The 17,268-nt window shown below is 34.6% G+C and overlaps 1 protein-coding gene across 3 annotated transcripts in view; it reads left to right on the forward strand.

Moving 5' to 3' along the window:
- slc66a2 (solute carrier family 66 member 2) overlaps positions 1-17,268 on the forward strand; it is a 40,742-nt gene that overhangs the window by 1,667 nt on the left and 21,807 nt on the right. Inside the window, exons 2-3 of one of the 3 annotated variants that reach the window (XM_079880097.1) lie at positions 676-809; positions 3,471-3,521. In XM_079880097.1, the coding sequence (XP_079736223.1) occupies positions 676-809; positions 3,471-3,521 (185 nt within the window). The remainder of the gene's footprint in view (positions 1-675; positions 810-3,470; positions 3,522-17,268) is intronic. The other 2 variants (XM_079880098.1, XM_079880099.1) reach the window with 2 other exon arrangements.

Consider the following 17,268-nt stretch of genomic DNA (forward strand, 5'->3'; position numbering starts at 1 on the left):
TCCCTGTCAGTCACGTTGTAAACAGTGCAACTCTTTCAGGTTCTACGTCAGAACATTGGCTCAGTATTGGCTGGATCCTGCGTCAGAATCACACACATGTGTCGTGGTGCTCACGTGAACAGCATCAGAGACTGACATAGAAAAGAAGAAATTGTTGAATAAAGTCAGTATTTTTGTTTTTTGTTTTTGCGCACGAAAAGTATTCTCGTCGCTTCATAACATTAAGGTTGAACCACTGTAGTCACATGGACTATTTTAACGATGTCTTTACTACCTTTCTGGCCCTTGAGAGTGGTGATTGCATTGCAGTCTATGGGGGATCAGAAAGCTCTTGGATTTCATAAAAAATATTTTAATTTGAGTTCTAAAGATGAATGAGGGTCTTACGGGTTTGGAACGACATGACGGTGAGTAATTAATGACAGAATTTTCATTTTTGGGGGAACTAACCCTTTAAATATTGAGAGGTGCTTAAATTTATTATTGGTGCACAAATAATTTGTCTGGTTTGTGCACTAATAATACAAAAAAATAAATATATAAAATCTGCCCTATCAAAGTCTGTACAATGATTTTTAAAAATCCTCATCCATTTATCAGTAACAACTTGAAGAAGCATGGAAAAAGCTCTGACCAATATATGTATGCATGTTGTTATTTATCTGTTTTTTCCAGGTTTGGACGTTACTTTGAGACTCCGCTGCTTTGGCAGAGTATAATCATGATCATCACAATGTTAATCATGTTGAACCTGTGCACCAGCGTCCGCATGGTCACTGAACTCAACACCAAACGCCGCTCGTTCACAGGTGGGAATCTTTATAGACTTTTTACGGCCTCCGAATGAGTGTTGTTTTCAGCATTATATTGAAGAGAACTTTTGTGTAACACTTTTTTTTTATTCTCAAATGAATTAATCATTTACTTATTTCTGGTTTCTTTCTTTAAATGTTTTTTTTTCACTAAATTCTCTAATTTGTTTTTTCCAGTCAGTCTGTTTAGTTGAGTTTGGCACTTGAGTTTACAGGCTATTGAATTACAGTAGATACAGTCACATGGTCAGGGTCTGTTTTTGAACATGTTTCACAAGATTATCATACAAGGAGGGCCTTTGAAGTGGATGAACTTTGACCGGCTGACTGCTTGGTGAACATCAGTCTCAGGTTTATTTATACTTGAGTTGTGTTCTTCACTCAAACTGCCATTTTGTATATAAATGAGCCCAAACACTGAATTTTATGTTCGGAATGGGATACATATGTACTGTATATTGCATACTAATTTTTAAGATGTGATGTGAAGATATGTGATGCAGTATAAATTAACACCTGGTTTCACAGACAATGCTTAAGCCTAGTCCCAGACTGAAATGCATGTTTGAGCTGTTTTAATTTGAAAGCAACTTGCACTGACAATCTTAAGACAGTGCCATTGTTTTGTCTCAAGATGCACACCAGTAATTGATTTTTTCAAAGGCACGTTTATAAAAGCTACTTAAATGCCCTAATTGAACTAAGGCTTAATCCTGGTTTAGTCTAAGCCCTGTCTGTGGAACCGGACCTGGTGTTATGATGCTTTATTGTTGTCAAATAACATTACTTCATATATGTTTCATTGAGTGATTCCGGGTATTCCATGCATACAGAAAATGCATTATACACACTGCTGAAGTTATTGGTGGAGTATGGTAGTATGCTGTTCCGAACATAACCAATAACTATGAGAGAACAAAACACATGGTGCATAAAGGTACAGACATATTCTGACTTTAGAAACACTCCTTGGACAAATTTGATGAAGCCTTAAACTAATAGTCTCTCACTTGCGTGTTTACACAGGACATCCTGTTTAAACAGTTTTTTATATTTTGGTGTGAAGTATTACTGCTGCCCTCTCTGTCTTTATGGGTTGACTGTTGTCTTAAGACTGACACGACATAGTTAACGTCACAGCGCTGACGTTGTCACTTCTATATAATTATTTGAATCAAGATAAGACGACCCATTATTGGAATTCAAATCCAAAGATTCCCATGATCTCATTTTAACAAACCTGTTTGGTACACATAAAATTATTGATCGCATATGTAGCTTCAGTAGTTTGATTGTAACGTAGATTTTTGGGTGAATTTCATGAAATCTGTCAAGAACATACACTACTGGTCACACTACCAGTGTTTTTGAAATAAGTCTCTTATGCTCACCAAAGGTTGCATTTATTTAATCAAAAATACATTAATATTGTGAAATATTACAATCTAAAAGAACTTGTTTCTATGTTAATATATTTTTTAAATGTAATGTATTTCTGTGATGGCAAAGCTGAATTTTCAGGAGTCTTCAATGTCACATGATCTTTCAGAAATCATTCTAAATATGCTCATTAGCAGCTCAAGAAACATCAATGATACCCCAAACTTTTGAATGGAAGTGAAAGTTGCAGCAAAACTGTTTTTAACTATATTAATACGAAATGTTTCTTGAGCAGCAAATCAGCGTATTAGAATGATTTCTGAAGGATCATGTGACACTGAATATTGGAGTAATGATGCTGAAAGTTCAGCTTTGCATCACAGGAATAAATTACATGCATGATATATTAAAATAGAACATGAATATTTTAAATTGTAATAATATTTCACAATATTACAGTTTTCACTATATTTTTGTTTAAATAAATGCACCCTTCATGAGCATAAGATTTCTTTTAAAAATGTTATTTAATGATTCCAAACTTTATGACCCAGATACACTACAAGTCAGTTTCAACCCAAAATCAGATACAAAGTGACATAATATTTAGCTAAAATTAAAAGGGTTTTCTTTTTGGCCATTATATTATTCTTATTTACTGTAATGTTATTTTATTTTATTTTTTTTATGTTTATTTAGTTAGTTAGTACTATGCAGTCAAACCCATAATGAGAATGTGTTGAGAAAATATATGCTTCACCCAAAAATGTAAATTTTGTCATGTTGTTCCAAACTCGTGTGAGTTTCTTTCTTCTGTTGAACACAAAAGAAGATATTTTAAAGAATGTTTGCAACCAAACAGTTGACGGCACCCATTGACTTCCATAGTATTTTTTTCCCCCTATTATGGAAGTCAATGGGGTCCGTCACTTTCTTTAAAATATCTTCTTTTGTGTTCAACAGAAGAAAGAAACTCATACGGGTTTGGAACAACATGAGGGTGAGTAAATGATGACAACATTTTCATTTTTGGGCGAACTACATTTAATGCACAATGTCAAGTATAATAGTGATTCTAAAAATATGCTTTGTTTACTTAATGCAAAATTCAGTATCTTAACGTTTGATATTAGGGTGGAATATGACTTGGACATGTTTTCATGAGTTCCATCTCTTCAGGGCTTTTTGTGTCTCCATGAAGATGGAGAGATGCGATCTATTTTTCCCCCTGCTCTCCCATGTTCTTATTTTTTGTTTATTTGTCTTATTTGTCTGAAGCAACAGACAGTAAGGACGAAGAAATCAAAGTTCCTAAGAGGCTGTTTCTGGGTATGTACTGATGTGTTTCCCCACAAAACACCAGTTTTTATTATATATATAGATTTTTTTCCCATCATCCACCCCAGTCATTTCCTCCCAGACCTGTGACAATGACCTGTCTGAACCATTATACTCATCTAATCCTGTCATTAATTCACAACTCTCTATTAACCCTAATGTTTCACTTGCATGTACCTGAAACAGACATGTGACGCATAACAATGAATTACAAATGCATGTTATGTGATAGTTTTGCATGTTTTTGTTGTTTTGGATTCCAACATTTTAGTATTGCATGCAGATAGATGATCATAAACTGCTTTTCAATTGATATTAGTTTTTGAATGGCTTGCATGAACTATCCAGTCAAGAAGAGCTTATAATAATTTAGTTTTACATGATTCTAACAGCTCGTTTATCTGGTTGCCAAATCAGTAATTCAATAATATTTTATATTGCTGCGTACTGTACTAGTTTATACTGCTGTATTCTACTTGGTGGAATTTTGACTTAACCCTTTAACACTCAGAAGAATGTCGCATGGCTTTGGGTACTGAGCTGATAGCAACTGCAATGTCACATGACAGTTAACCAACAGGCACGTTTTCACTGAAAGCATCTTAGTGTGTTCACAGCCCTAAAGCACCCTTGGTTTCCGTTGTTCCACGTGAACAGCAGGTGGCGCTAGTGGTTTACACCTGAGATCTGATTGATGGACTCTTTTGTATAAACTTCCATATCTGCTGACTTTCGGCACATATGCGCTTAGATTTTTTTTCTACTTTAAGTATGGCCTCCATCTGAGTGTTTTTGGAGAGAATTCAAAAGATTGCAGAAGAAAGAATCTTGTTATTGACTGTAGAAGGTGCCAGATGTCAGGTGTTATTATGGGGAGTTATTATTAAAGATGCACTTGTTTCAAGTTCAGTTCCTGTGCTGGTCAGCCAGCTGTTAATGTTGTCTCCTCTCTCTGAGCATCTGTGAGGGTCGACAGTCCAGTTTTAGGTTCAGTCATTTAACCTAGAATTTCCATACTTATTTGCAAGTGAAAATGAGCAGCAGCACATGAAATTTGACTATTTTTACTGTTTTCCGTTCAAACTTGCTGGCCTAAACTGTTGACACGTCATGAGACACCACACTTTTACAAGAAAGGTTCTATATAGAACTTTGAAGGGTTCTTTCGGCCGCTTCATATAGAACCTTTTAGGAGTTTCCATCATTTTATTGATTTAGTTTAATCCACTAATAATGAAACAAACATACAGACGTAAATACGTAAAAATACAAACAAAAATTTAAATAATCTGTTAAATATGAAAGTATGCAGTCATTAAATACATTTCTCTTTATATGGAACCTATTTAGCAGAAAGGGTTCTTTAAAAAGGAGTCAATAACACTAAGGTTCTATATAAAACCCCAAGAATTATGATTATGCTTGAACTTGTCTATTTATCAGTTATATTTTAAGTCAGTTTTGTATTGTGACCAAGTGAAATAAAAAATTACTATCTGAAAATCATTTGGGATTAAATCTGTTTTACAGCTGTTGGTTTTTTAAACAAGTTAAGAACAGTGGTTCTCATCCTTTTTGACTAATGAATATTGTTGCTATTTCTGCTATCATTATGACTCCAGAAATTTCAAGAACTGTATGTTTGTTAATAAAAAATAATAGTAATTTAGGGAGCAAAGAAGTATGATTTCAGTTTACACCTTAATTTTATAAAATTTTTAGCATTTTAATCTATATTATACTTGTAGAATCTAAATGTGAGAACCAATGCCATTAAGACAACGTTAGTCACTTAAGACTAGGTGGTTTGCTGGTTAAATATCTGGGCTACTCAAACTTGGTAGGTTTGAATCCTGCAAGGGATGAACAATTAACTCACTATTCCTTGTTCAAGACCTTTAACCTCTGGTTACTCCAGAAAGGATTTTCCCTGTAATAATGTACTGCAAATCAATTATATTGTATGCCCTGAACCATAAAGTGCATTCAGAAATTATTCAGACCCATTCACATTTTATGTTATATTTTATTTTATTTACACATTATTTATTATTAACTATTATAGTATTTATTCATATTTTAAATTAGCTTTTATTTGATATTTTCAGCTTTCATTTTAATTTGAGTAATTTTGTTATGTGCTTTTGTCGTTTTTTGATTAGTATTTGTTTTTAATATTTATTTTTTTATTTCGCTTTGATTTATTTAATTTTTTGTAATTTTAGTACTTGAACGAAAATTTGAAATGTTGCCTTGGCAACTAACTGAAATAAAATAAGGTAGTTTTTCATCTAATATCTATTTTTTATTTTATTTCAGTTCACAATAACGATGTTTTAGTTTTAGGGGCCGTTTACACGACACCGTTTTCGACTAAAAACGTAAAATGTTTCATGCGTTTTGGCGGTTTATGGCTGACAACGGTGTTTTGGGGGCCTGAAAATGCAGAGTTTTTCAAACGGGTTTCAAAGTGAAAGTTTCTGAAAATTATACCGTTATTGTCACAAAAACACAGATTTGTGAATACTGTGAGTTCATGTGCATGCGTATTCCGTGTTCAGTTTATAGGTGCGTTAGGGCTGGGAAAAAAATCGATTTGATTTAAAAATCGAGTTGGTAGGTCAAATCGATTCATATTTTCAAAAAATCGATTTTTTAGATTTTTTTTCTCCCAATACATACATTTTGCATTCGCCAAATCTTCCTTCAGGGTTTCCGTAGAACGCTCCCTGCGGCGCAGCCCTCGATGCTTCACGACATCACGACAAAAAGACTAGCATGTTTGTTTAATTTTTTAACGGTCCTCCACGACCATAGATATCTATGTCCACGACGACGACGGCGCGCGAGTGAGTGAGTGAGGGAGAGTGAGTGAGAGTGTGTGTTCGCGAGTGAGTGAGCGAGTGTGTGTGACTGTGTGAGTGAGAGAGAGAGAGAGAGAGAGATAGTGCGTGTATGTGAGTGAGTGTGTATGTGCGAGTGAGTGAGTGAGTGAGTAAGTGTGTGTGTGTGTGTGTGTGTGCGCGCGAGTGTGTGTGTGTGTGTAGGCTATGTGAGTGAGCTTGAATGAGTGTGTGAGATGGCTCGCGATGACTGGTTGTAAAACAATGTGTAGTCTGACATGTTTCTTGTCCACGACATGACAAGATTTTTAGGAGTCAAAATCGTGTAATCTGACAGTGACTATTGTAACAGACAAAAAAATCGTGTAATCTGAACCAGGCATAAGAGTTACCTCAGGATTTTTTGTTGTTTTATTAGCTCAATCCAAATACAGTATAAATAATTTAGATGTTTAACAATCTTTGTTGCACACTGCACAGTGAATTTTTAGTTAGAGAAAGGGTTTGCCTTTGCAATTTTGTTTATGTTTATGCACTTTAATTAAATACAATAAATATATATTTTTAAAATATATTTACAGTTCACAGTTATTTTGTTTTAAATGGGGGGAGAAAAAATCGAATCGAATCGTAAATCGAGTTTTTTATAAAAAAATCACAGATTTTTTTAGGGGAAAAAATCGCCCAGCTCTAAGGTGCGTATAGTTTTTCTTTACAAAGTGACATCGCCAACTACTGGCCTTGCAGCATAATACAGCGTTTTTAGTAGTTTTCGCAGATCTGTGTGAAAGGGGAACATTTTGACATCGTTGTCGTCTGAATGTAAAAAACGCATTTCCGTTTTTTAGCACATGGTAATTTAAACTTACCTTTAGTTAAAAATAACACAACTGTGCAGTACACTTTATCTAGACTTTATTAGTATTTGTACCTAGTCAGTTTAAATCAGCATTGAAGGATTTATTCATTGTCTGCTAGAGGACTTTTTAAATCTAGCTGTAACTAGCAGTTGATGGAAAAGTAGATTTGTTTCCTCTCTCACATGGCTCGCTCTATTGATCAAACATGCCCAGTGGCCCCTCACACACCTCATTAGAAGTGTGTTCAACAGAGAGGCTGAGAGGTGTTTGCTAATTGCTGCTTTGCTCACAAGCTCATTGATTGAATGGATCTGAATAATGGAGGTGTGCTCTAATCCATCCAACGGTCAAAGGTCAAGCTGGAATGAGCTTTTTGAATTTGCTTGTTGAGGGCAGTACAAATAGCGCTCCTGAATGACATTCGAACACTCAATAAGTCAGAGTTTTTATGTCCATACATTCAGATCTCAATTTATCCGTCCGTATTTGTCATTCTGGTGATGTCCGACGTCGAAGCCTGAAGCAGGTGGTGGTTGTTCACTGCTGATGGCTCTACTGCCTGTAATTCAGTCCAGGCACTGGCAGAGATTTCTAAATGCATTTCATGTAGGGCAGACTGGGGTCCTTGTGGTTGTGCAGTAATGGAGGTAAATGGGCGGCCCTCCCACACACAGTCTCGGCTCCGCTACATTATCCCTACAGGGGACCGCAGCCGCCTCAATTATCATCCAATCACTACTATTGGAGAATGGGGTGTTTCAAATAAATATTAATCTCTTAAACTTCCCAAAACTGCTCCGTCTGTGTTACTGTAAGCAGTAAATTGACCAAAATTTGCTGACTGTTCATTTTTGGGGAGACATTTTTTTTTTAATACAATAATCCACTGTAGTCTCCTCTGAAAGGATTTATTATCCAGTTCTGTCTATCACTTTGTGCAATAAAATGGTAAAAACTAATCAACAGATATGGTAAGAAAAACTGTGATTTAATGAAGTTTAGTAGCTTTTCCATTAATTACACAAAATTAGTTTTCTTAAAGCTACAGTGCACAATTTCTGCATGCCTTAGGGCAGGGGTGTCAAACTCAGTTCCTGGAGGGCCACAGCCCTGCAGAGTTTAGCTTCAACCCTAATTAAACACACCTGATCAGCTAATCAAGTCCTTCAGGCTTATTTGAAAACTGCAGGTGTGTGTGTTAAAGCAGGGTTGGAACAAAACTGTGTAGGGCTTTGACACCTCAATTAGAGTTTGACACCTGTGCCTTAGTGTATGTATGTGCAGTGCATATATATATATATATATATATATATATACATACATACATACAGGTGCTGGTCATAAAATTAGAATATCATCAAAAAGTTGATTTATTTCAGTAATTCCGTTAAAAAAGTGAAACTTGTATATTATATAGACTCATTACATGCAAAGTGAGATATCTCAAGCCTTTATTTGTTATAATTTCGATGATTATGGCTTACAGCTTATGAAAACCACAAAATCAAAATCTCAGAAAATTAGAATATTACATGAAATCACACAGTAATTACACAGTAATCCCATGGTCATTGAACCAGGTTTTGGTTCTTTTGGCAGTGTGGGCAGGTGCAAATCCTGCTGGAAAATGAAGGAAGCATGAAGTGCTCTAAAAATGTCCTGGTAGACTCTGGATTTAATAAAGCACAGTGGACCAAAGTCCTCTTTTCTGATGAGAGCAAATTTTGCATCTCAGTTGGAAACCAAGGTCCCAGAGTCTGGAGGAAGAATGGAGAGGCACACAATCCAAGATGCTTGAAGTCCAGTGTGAAGTTTCCACAGTCTGTGTTGGTTTGGGGAGCCATGTCATCGGCTGGTGTTGGTCCACTGTGCTGTCCACTCAACGCAGCCGTCTACCAGGACATTTTCAGAGCACTTCATGCTTCCTTCAGCAGACAAGCTTTATGGAGATGCTTCCTTCATTTTCCAGCAGGATTTGCACCGGCCCACACTGCCAAAATAACCAAAACCTGGTTCAATGACCATGGTATCACTGTGTAATTACTGTGTGATTTCATGTAATATTCTAATTTTCTGAGATTTTGATTTTGTGGTTTTCATAAGCTGTAAGCCATAATCATCAAAATTATAACAAATAAAGGCTTGAGATATCTCACTTTGCATGTAATGAGTCTATATAATATACAAGTTTCACTTTTTTAACGGAATTACTGAAATAAATCAACTTTTTGATGATATTCTAATTTTATGACCAGCACCTGTATGTATATATAATCTAATATTTATTTTCAGTTGTGAATATTGTTCGATATATTAATTTTATAAATGTTCATTTAAGTTGACTTATAACATTTTATTTCTTTCTTAATAATACATTATATATATATATATCATGAGTATTAACATTATCAAATTAAGTTTATTTCAAGGTGTCGTTGTTACACTTTAATTACACAAATATGTACTTGGTAATATTAATTACAATAAGGTTGGAGTTTGGTTTAGGGTTAGTTGCTCATAATTTACTGCTATTATATTAAGTACAAATAATATATGTAATAAGGGCATTGTAAAATAGTGTTACTGTATTAATGTAATAAAAATATTAATATTAGTCTAAAATTAAATAAATGAACAAATTTACAATGCAAACTTAAAAATATTTTAGTATTATCATTGTTTTTGTTGGTGGTAATAACAATCATCAGATCCTCAGATCTTAAAAAATTACAAAAGACTTTATTTTTTATTCAGAGGCCTTACAAATAAAAAAGTGTACATTGCAAAGATTGGACATTTTCAATATTACATCATCATCATCAGTGTCTACTTCTAGATTACGCATCTCATTTATAGATTTTATCGTACTAATACTAAAATGTTAACTATTATTGTTCTAATACATGTATACTGAAATCAACAGAAAAAATAAGTATACTTCCATCATGTAATAAATATATACAGATATAAATATATATATATATATATAAATGTGCACAAAATACAAAACTTTCAAAAACACGCAGCAATGTGATTATTTTATTGATTAATTTGAGTGATATGCAGTGGGTTTAATCAGTGACATCATTAATAGATTTGCTATCTGGCGTCTTCTCATCACCCCTCAACCTGCTTCCCTTAGTGTTTTTACATGTAGAAAAGGCGAAAAAACGTATATTAGCCTACATTGTCCAGTTTTTCCCTAAACAATGAGTTACTTTTAATGGCGGTTAGCAAACCCACTTGAAGGTGCATATCGCCACCTACTGCTCGACACCTGCGTGACAGCTGACAAAAAATAAAGGATCGGGCTAATGATAGCCGATACCGGTCAGTTAAAAAATGCTTGAGATGGGTTCAGGACGTCCCTAAAATTACGTGTATTATCAATGCTGACATATTACCAAAACATATTCACAACACAAAGCACAAGAAAATCACTGTATCAAACTGTAAATGCTGTTACAGCAAGACAAATTGCTTGTTTCCTGTTTTGGTAAGTGAATTCAGTCTGGCTATACAAGCCCGATAACATCTTAATCCAGCGTTTGATGGTGACTGCCGTTAGCTACAGTCAGTCGACAGTTCTGCAGATTGAGCAGCATATACTGGATAGAGTAGCGATTGAACAGATTGTGTGGATTTGGATGAAGACCAGCGCACCCTTCAGAACCAGAACTGTCATTCATTCAAGCATCCAAAGGCCTCTTTGACACATCTTTTCTATTCACTTAGCTGTAATTAGAGCAGGGGACTGACAGATTTCTCTTGGCATGTGGGCTGAAGCTGTGCTGAAAGAAGCAATGGACAAATAATAGTGCCACTCTGTTGTACGTCAATCATTCTCGGCCCCTGGCCTGAATACCAGTTTTTTTTTATTCATTTATAAATGGACAGAGTGAAACTTCATATAGTAGGCCTAGGGGAAGACAGCAAGAAAAGAAGGACAGACCCTCAGGAAAATTAAGGTTTTAGAGGAAAAGAGGTTATTCGTTCCATTTGGAAACCCATGTAGAAAGATTTTTGTATGTAATGCTTATGAGGATAAATAGTCATGTGCCATCATTCCTGTAAGTTTGACTGGTGACCACTGGCATCCTACATTCCCATACAATTTACATTGTCATTCAAAAGTTTGGGTTAGAAAGAATTTTTTTTTTTTTTTTTTTTTTTTTTACGAAGTTTCTTATGGTCATTAAAGCTGCATTTATTTTAAAAAAATACAGTAATAACATTAATATTGTGAAATATTATTACAATTTAAACTGTTTTCTGTTGTAATATATAATGTAATTTATTCCTGTGATGGCAAAGATGATATTTCAGCAGCCATTACTCCATTCTTCAGTGTCACATGATCCTTCAGAAATCATTGTAATGTTGATTTGCTGCTCAAAAAACATTACTTATATACTTATTGCTGCTTTATTTTTTTTGGAAAACACAAATGTGTCCTTACTGAATTAAAGTATTGATTCCTTTCACACACACACACAAAAAAGTTTGACTTCAAATTTTTGAAAGGTACTGTGGTGTTTACTAAGGAAAACATCAGTATCGCTCATACCTAGTGTTAGGCATTTGAACAAGTATTAAACTTTGCATGCAATTCACCCCATTTGTGCTGTCAAGATGAATAATACATCAAATCATGTGACTTGTTGAGAAGAGGTGTGCTGTTATTACCATATATTCATCAAACTTAGCAAGAAATCTGTGCATAAACTGAGTTTAAAATCCCATAAACTTACATTTGAAGAAGGGACCTGAGCTATATGTATAGAAACCAGAATATCATAGAGACTTGTTGGTGGGCAACTACAGATAACAGCATAGCAACATGCTTGAAACCTCTCAGAACACCTTAGAAACCACAGAGCAGCATCTTAAGTTCTTAACAAATCTATAGCCATGTCTTGACAGCTATTGGTGCTTAGTTGCTCTAAATAGTTGTTTATTTGGCCAGCTTGCCCAAGAATACATTAAAAGAGTGGCAGAAATTTCACAGCATATTTTCAGCGTTCGCCTATGTTTGCTGTATAGTATCTGTGTTTTGCAGTTGTCATTGTGCATATAGGACTGTGGGGGTGAGATGAAATGGAGGACGAGCTTGGTGGGGTTGCTGTTTAAAAACCGTGGCAGTCTATTCCCACACACTGCCCCGCTGGCAGAAGCGATACGCACATGCACAGCGGGGTAAAGCAGTGGCATAACACTCAATAGGCACGATACAGTGTGGCACGCACAACTGCCGCTTTGATCCAGCCCTCTCCACACGCACAGCCTACAGCGTTAAAGAGCCCTTTACCTGAGCACTGTGCGTGCACGCACACACACACACACACACACACACACACACACACACACACACACACACAGAGGCTCTATATATGTGTGTGCGATTTTCATTGCATTCAGAGAATTTTGTTATTTACAGTATTACAGCTACAACTGGCAATGAAACGCAAAGTTTGTTCTTGTTGTCAAATGTCATAAGCTTCGGTTATAAAATGGCATGTGGTTTAACTCCCCAAAAACTAATAGTAATACATTCAATTAGTAATGGTAAAAAAAGAAAAAGAAATAAAAGTTCATGGTGTGAAAAATGTCATCGAACGACTCCTCAAAAACGTCATGATATTTATAAAATAAGTAAATTCATGATATTTGTAAAAATACTGAGATTAGTTTAGGAAGAAATATTTAAGATTATAAAATGTCATGTGGTTCGACTCCCCAAAAACGTAATGATATTTGTAAAACAAGAAATGTATGTTATTTGTTAAAACAACAACAACAACAACAACAACAACAACAAAAACCTAATATTTATTCTGGCAAAATTAGTTAAAATCATAAAAGGTCATGTGCTTCGGTTGTAAAATGTCATGTGGTTTGACTCTCTAAAAATGTATTATAATTGTAAATGGTAATTCATGATATTTGTAAAAAATCTGAAAATAGTTTCTGGCAAAGTTAGTTTGTTGTAAAATGTCTTGTGGTTCGATGACTCAAAAATATGACAATATTTGTAAACTAGGAAATGCATAATGTCATGTGGTTCGACTCCCTAAAAATGTAATCATAATTATAAAATGGAAATTCAGGATAATTATAAAAAATCTCATATTAGTTTCAAAGTTAGTTCAAGTTATAAAATATCATGTTTGACTGTAAAAATGTAATTATAATTATAAAATGGTAATTCTTGATTGTGAAAATTTTGATGTTAGTTCACGTTGTAAAACGTCATGTGGTTCGACTCCCCAATAATGTAATAATATTTATAAAACAATTTTTCAGGATTGTGAAAATTTTGATGTTAGTTCACGTTGTAAAACGTCATGTGGTTCGACTCCCCAATAATGTAATAATATTTATAAAACAATTTTTCAGGATATTTGTAAAAACAAAAACAAAAAACTTTTGTTAATAAGTCAACACGAATTCAAAATGGATCCCACTTGTATTTACTTCGCACCACTTTGATCTGCTCAGTTCCCCATGAATAAAATCAAGTTTCTATTCAACTTCAACACTGTATTGTCTTGTTGAGTGTCCTGCAGTATTTCACATCTCAGAAGTTGGATGAGTTCAGCACTGGCCGTCTCAGACCTGCTGATTGGCGTCTGGCATGTGCCGGTGTCCTGTCGGTAGTATCATGGAAGTCCTTTTGCATCTAAGCCCAGGTGTAGGTGTTTTTCTTTTCTTCCAGGTTGCTCCTGTTATCTGTGTGTTCCAGACGATCCTGTCTCCTACAGTGATGCCTGCCACACGGAAAGCTATTTCCAGGCCCAGAAGTCCATACATACACAAGTACTGTATGCCATTGCCCACTGATGGGTGAGAGACAGTGATGTGATGTGTGTTTCCTTTATATTAGGGCAGAGACTGGAGAAGGTGACAGACATGATACAGACACAGAGCGCTTGGCACATTTTGAAGGAAGTCTATAAATATCCTGGCAAAGGCTTTTCTTTGAAAAAAGTTGCCGCTTCCTGTGAAAAGACAGTGTGAAATGGTCAGCGTGAGATTGTGTGATTCTTTCATCAGGTTTTCATCAAGGGTGTCAATGCTCCTTACAGAGACGAGATGTAACGCATCAATCAATAATAATGTTGATGCAAAGTATTGCAAATACTGCAACAACCAAGGAAGTTTTTTAAGTCATATTAAGTTATGTTTTGTGGAATTGTTGGCTAATCGTTCATCAAATTCTGTGTGTTACGCCCAGTGATGGGTGTGTTTATGGGCAAGGTTAGGGGTGGATCTTCATGCTTAATTTTGTTTTCTATAATCGCACGTTTCTGACGATTCATATACAAATTCATACGAAATCGGCACCTCATAACATAATAAAAATGTTCCAGTGAGATCAGGTTGCCTGATCTTATTGTGCACAATTTATCAGTGCATGTTATTCCAGAGCAAAATATGTTTGTCATCAAAAAGTAATAACTTGAAACAAATTAATGTGAACTGATAGCCAAGTATAAACTTTGGTATTATATTGATATTTTTTCATTATAATTCTAATTTATAATTTAATTTAATTATTTAAATTTCCGCCTTACATTATCTTCCATTGTTCAATAAACAGGTAGCTTGGCCCTAAACTTGCAACGTTGGTTAATACAGAAGTTAATATTGACATGGCTGTTCAAACAGAAAAGCTGAAGATGTGTTGGTTGGACAGTTATGTTGACACACTGTATTCCTGTTAACTTTTGTCATGCACTGCATGAAACACTGCATTGAAACATTGATTAAAGACTTGACCAGTCATTCAATTAAAACATCGCACATTCTCGAGATGTCTTCTGCTTTTTCATAATATTTCTGTGAAACTAAAAAATGTTCTCTCACACACAGACAGTCCCTGCACCTGTCTTCTCTGTCAGGCCGCAGACAAAAGCACAGTAATTGATCTGATTTTAAAATGTCATCTCAAATGTCAGTGTCGTTAATTATCAATACTTCAATAAATCTGTTTGAAATGTCATAAACTGGCTATCGTTCTCCTCTGATAGTGTGTTGGTTAGATAACAGTCTGCCAGGCCCAAATCAACGTCTCTCATGTTGTCAAACGGGAGTTTGCCAGTACGATAACATTTTACGACTCAGATAACTGCTGGTGTAATCGCAGTTCCATCTTAGACCTTTACAGGGTAATCTCATGAAACCTGTCAAGAACATATTTGAATCTTAAATAAAAAAAATAAAAAAATTGACATTTGGATTTTTTGACAGAATTCTCATGACAATTAAGCACTAAAAATGAAATATATATATATATATATATATATATATATATAAAGATTCTTTGTTATCGCTTCTTAGTTGTACTGCCTTTTTTCTAAATTTATTAGGAAATAACTTTATCATAGTCATTCATAGTCATTCATAACATCTTAATGAGTGGCATCATTGAGAATAATGGAAAACATACAAAAATACTTAAGTTAAAAAACACATGACAAAAAATATATATATATATATATATATATATATATATATATATATATATTCTGAGTCGTAAAAAAAAAATATATATATATATATATAACAATAGAATTTCTTATTTATTTTGATTTTAGGGTGAAGTATGACCTGGACATTAGCTTCATTTTCATGAGATTCATATTAAAGCAAAAACATTTAAAAAAATGTGCAGTTCCAAGTCTTTTAACATGATTAAACATTTGCAATATTTCTCTCGCCGGACAGGCATAAACTTTCTCAAAGAATGAATAAATTCAGAATCATGAGATGCTTTATAAATCCTTTTCAGTATTGAATGTGTCATTTCTTACACTTTATGGAGATCAGATTTGCTTTTTTGTTTACGATAATCCACATTTAGACTGGGAAAGCATTGACCTCACTTTCTCTCTCATTATCCATTTAGCATTGTCTCCGCATCAAATATTCAAAATGTTTTCCAGTGTTGCATTATGGGAATTAATGTCGAGTTGATTTTCCAGAATTGCTTGTGAAGAGCGGTTAAGATAATAAGTCATGACAGAGAGTGGTAAAGTTACTCATTTGAAAATCTCTGGCATCATAATGCGCTGTCTGTGCTCGACAGTCACGCTGTTCTCTGTGTGGGTTGTGATGACACGAACGGCTCACTGAGAGTCCCACATCGGCCACGTTCATTAGTGTAATACGGCTGACCTCATACTCAGTGCATAGCACATACTCAGTCATGCCTTCTTTAAATGCTTTCTACAAGTGTGTGTTTCCTTATTGTTCACTATTGCCATGCTGCCCTTTACTCAAACTACATTGAGTTAGAGGAACATAATTTGTGACATAAACATAATTTTTTAAGTTGATTACACAAATCAGATTCATTGAACCAATTAATCTGATCAATTTCCGTTCAAATTAACAGCTTGCATAGCACCTGCTATTTATACAGTAACTTATTTATGAATATTAATGAACAAGTTCAATTTATTCTTGTCACTGGCATTAACATAGTCCTTGCTCATGTGGTCAATGTAATATAGCCATCCACATCCTAACCACAATCACTGCTTTTCAGCACAATTGTAACCACAAAAATTTCCACATAACAGAAAATCTTTAAAGGAGAACTCCGGTCAATTTTAACATTGAGCTCATTTTTTTGTAAATTTGGAGTGCTGTCAATACAGACCTACAGTACCAGTCAAAAGTTTGGAAACATTACTATTTTTAATGTTTTTGAAAGAAGTCTCTTATGCTCATCAAGCCTGCAGTTAAAAAAGAAAAAAGAAAAGAAAAAAACAGTAATATTATGAAATATTATTACAATTTAAAATAATGGTTCTCTTTTTTAATATATTTTAAAATGTAATTTATTTTTGTGATGCAAAGCTGAATTTTCATCAGCAAGTACTCCAGTCTTTGGTGTCTTATGATCCTTCAGAAATCATTCTAATATGATGATTTGATACTCAGTTATTATCAATGATGGAAACAGTTGTGCTGTTTAATATTTTTTTTTTGGAATACTTTTTTCAGGATTCATTGATGAGTAAAACGTTA

The sequence above is a fragment of the Squalius cephalus genome (genome assembly GCF_949319135.1).
Source record: "Squalius cephalus genome assembly, chromosome: 8".
NCBI classification, from domain to species: Eukaryota; Metazoa; Chordata; class Actinopteri; order Cypriniformes; family Leuciscidae; genus Squalius; species Squalius cephalus.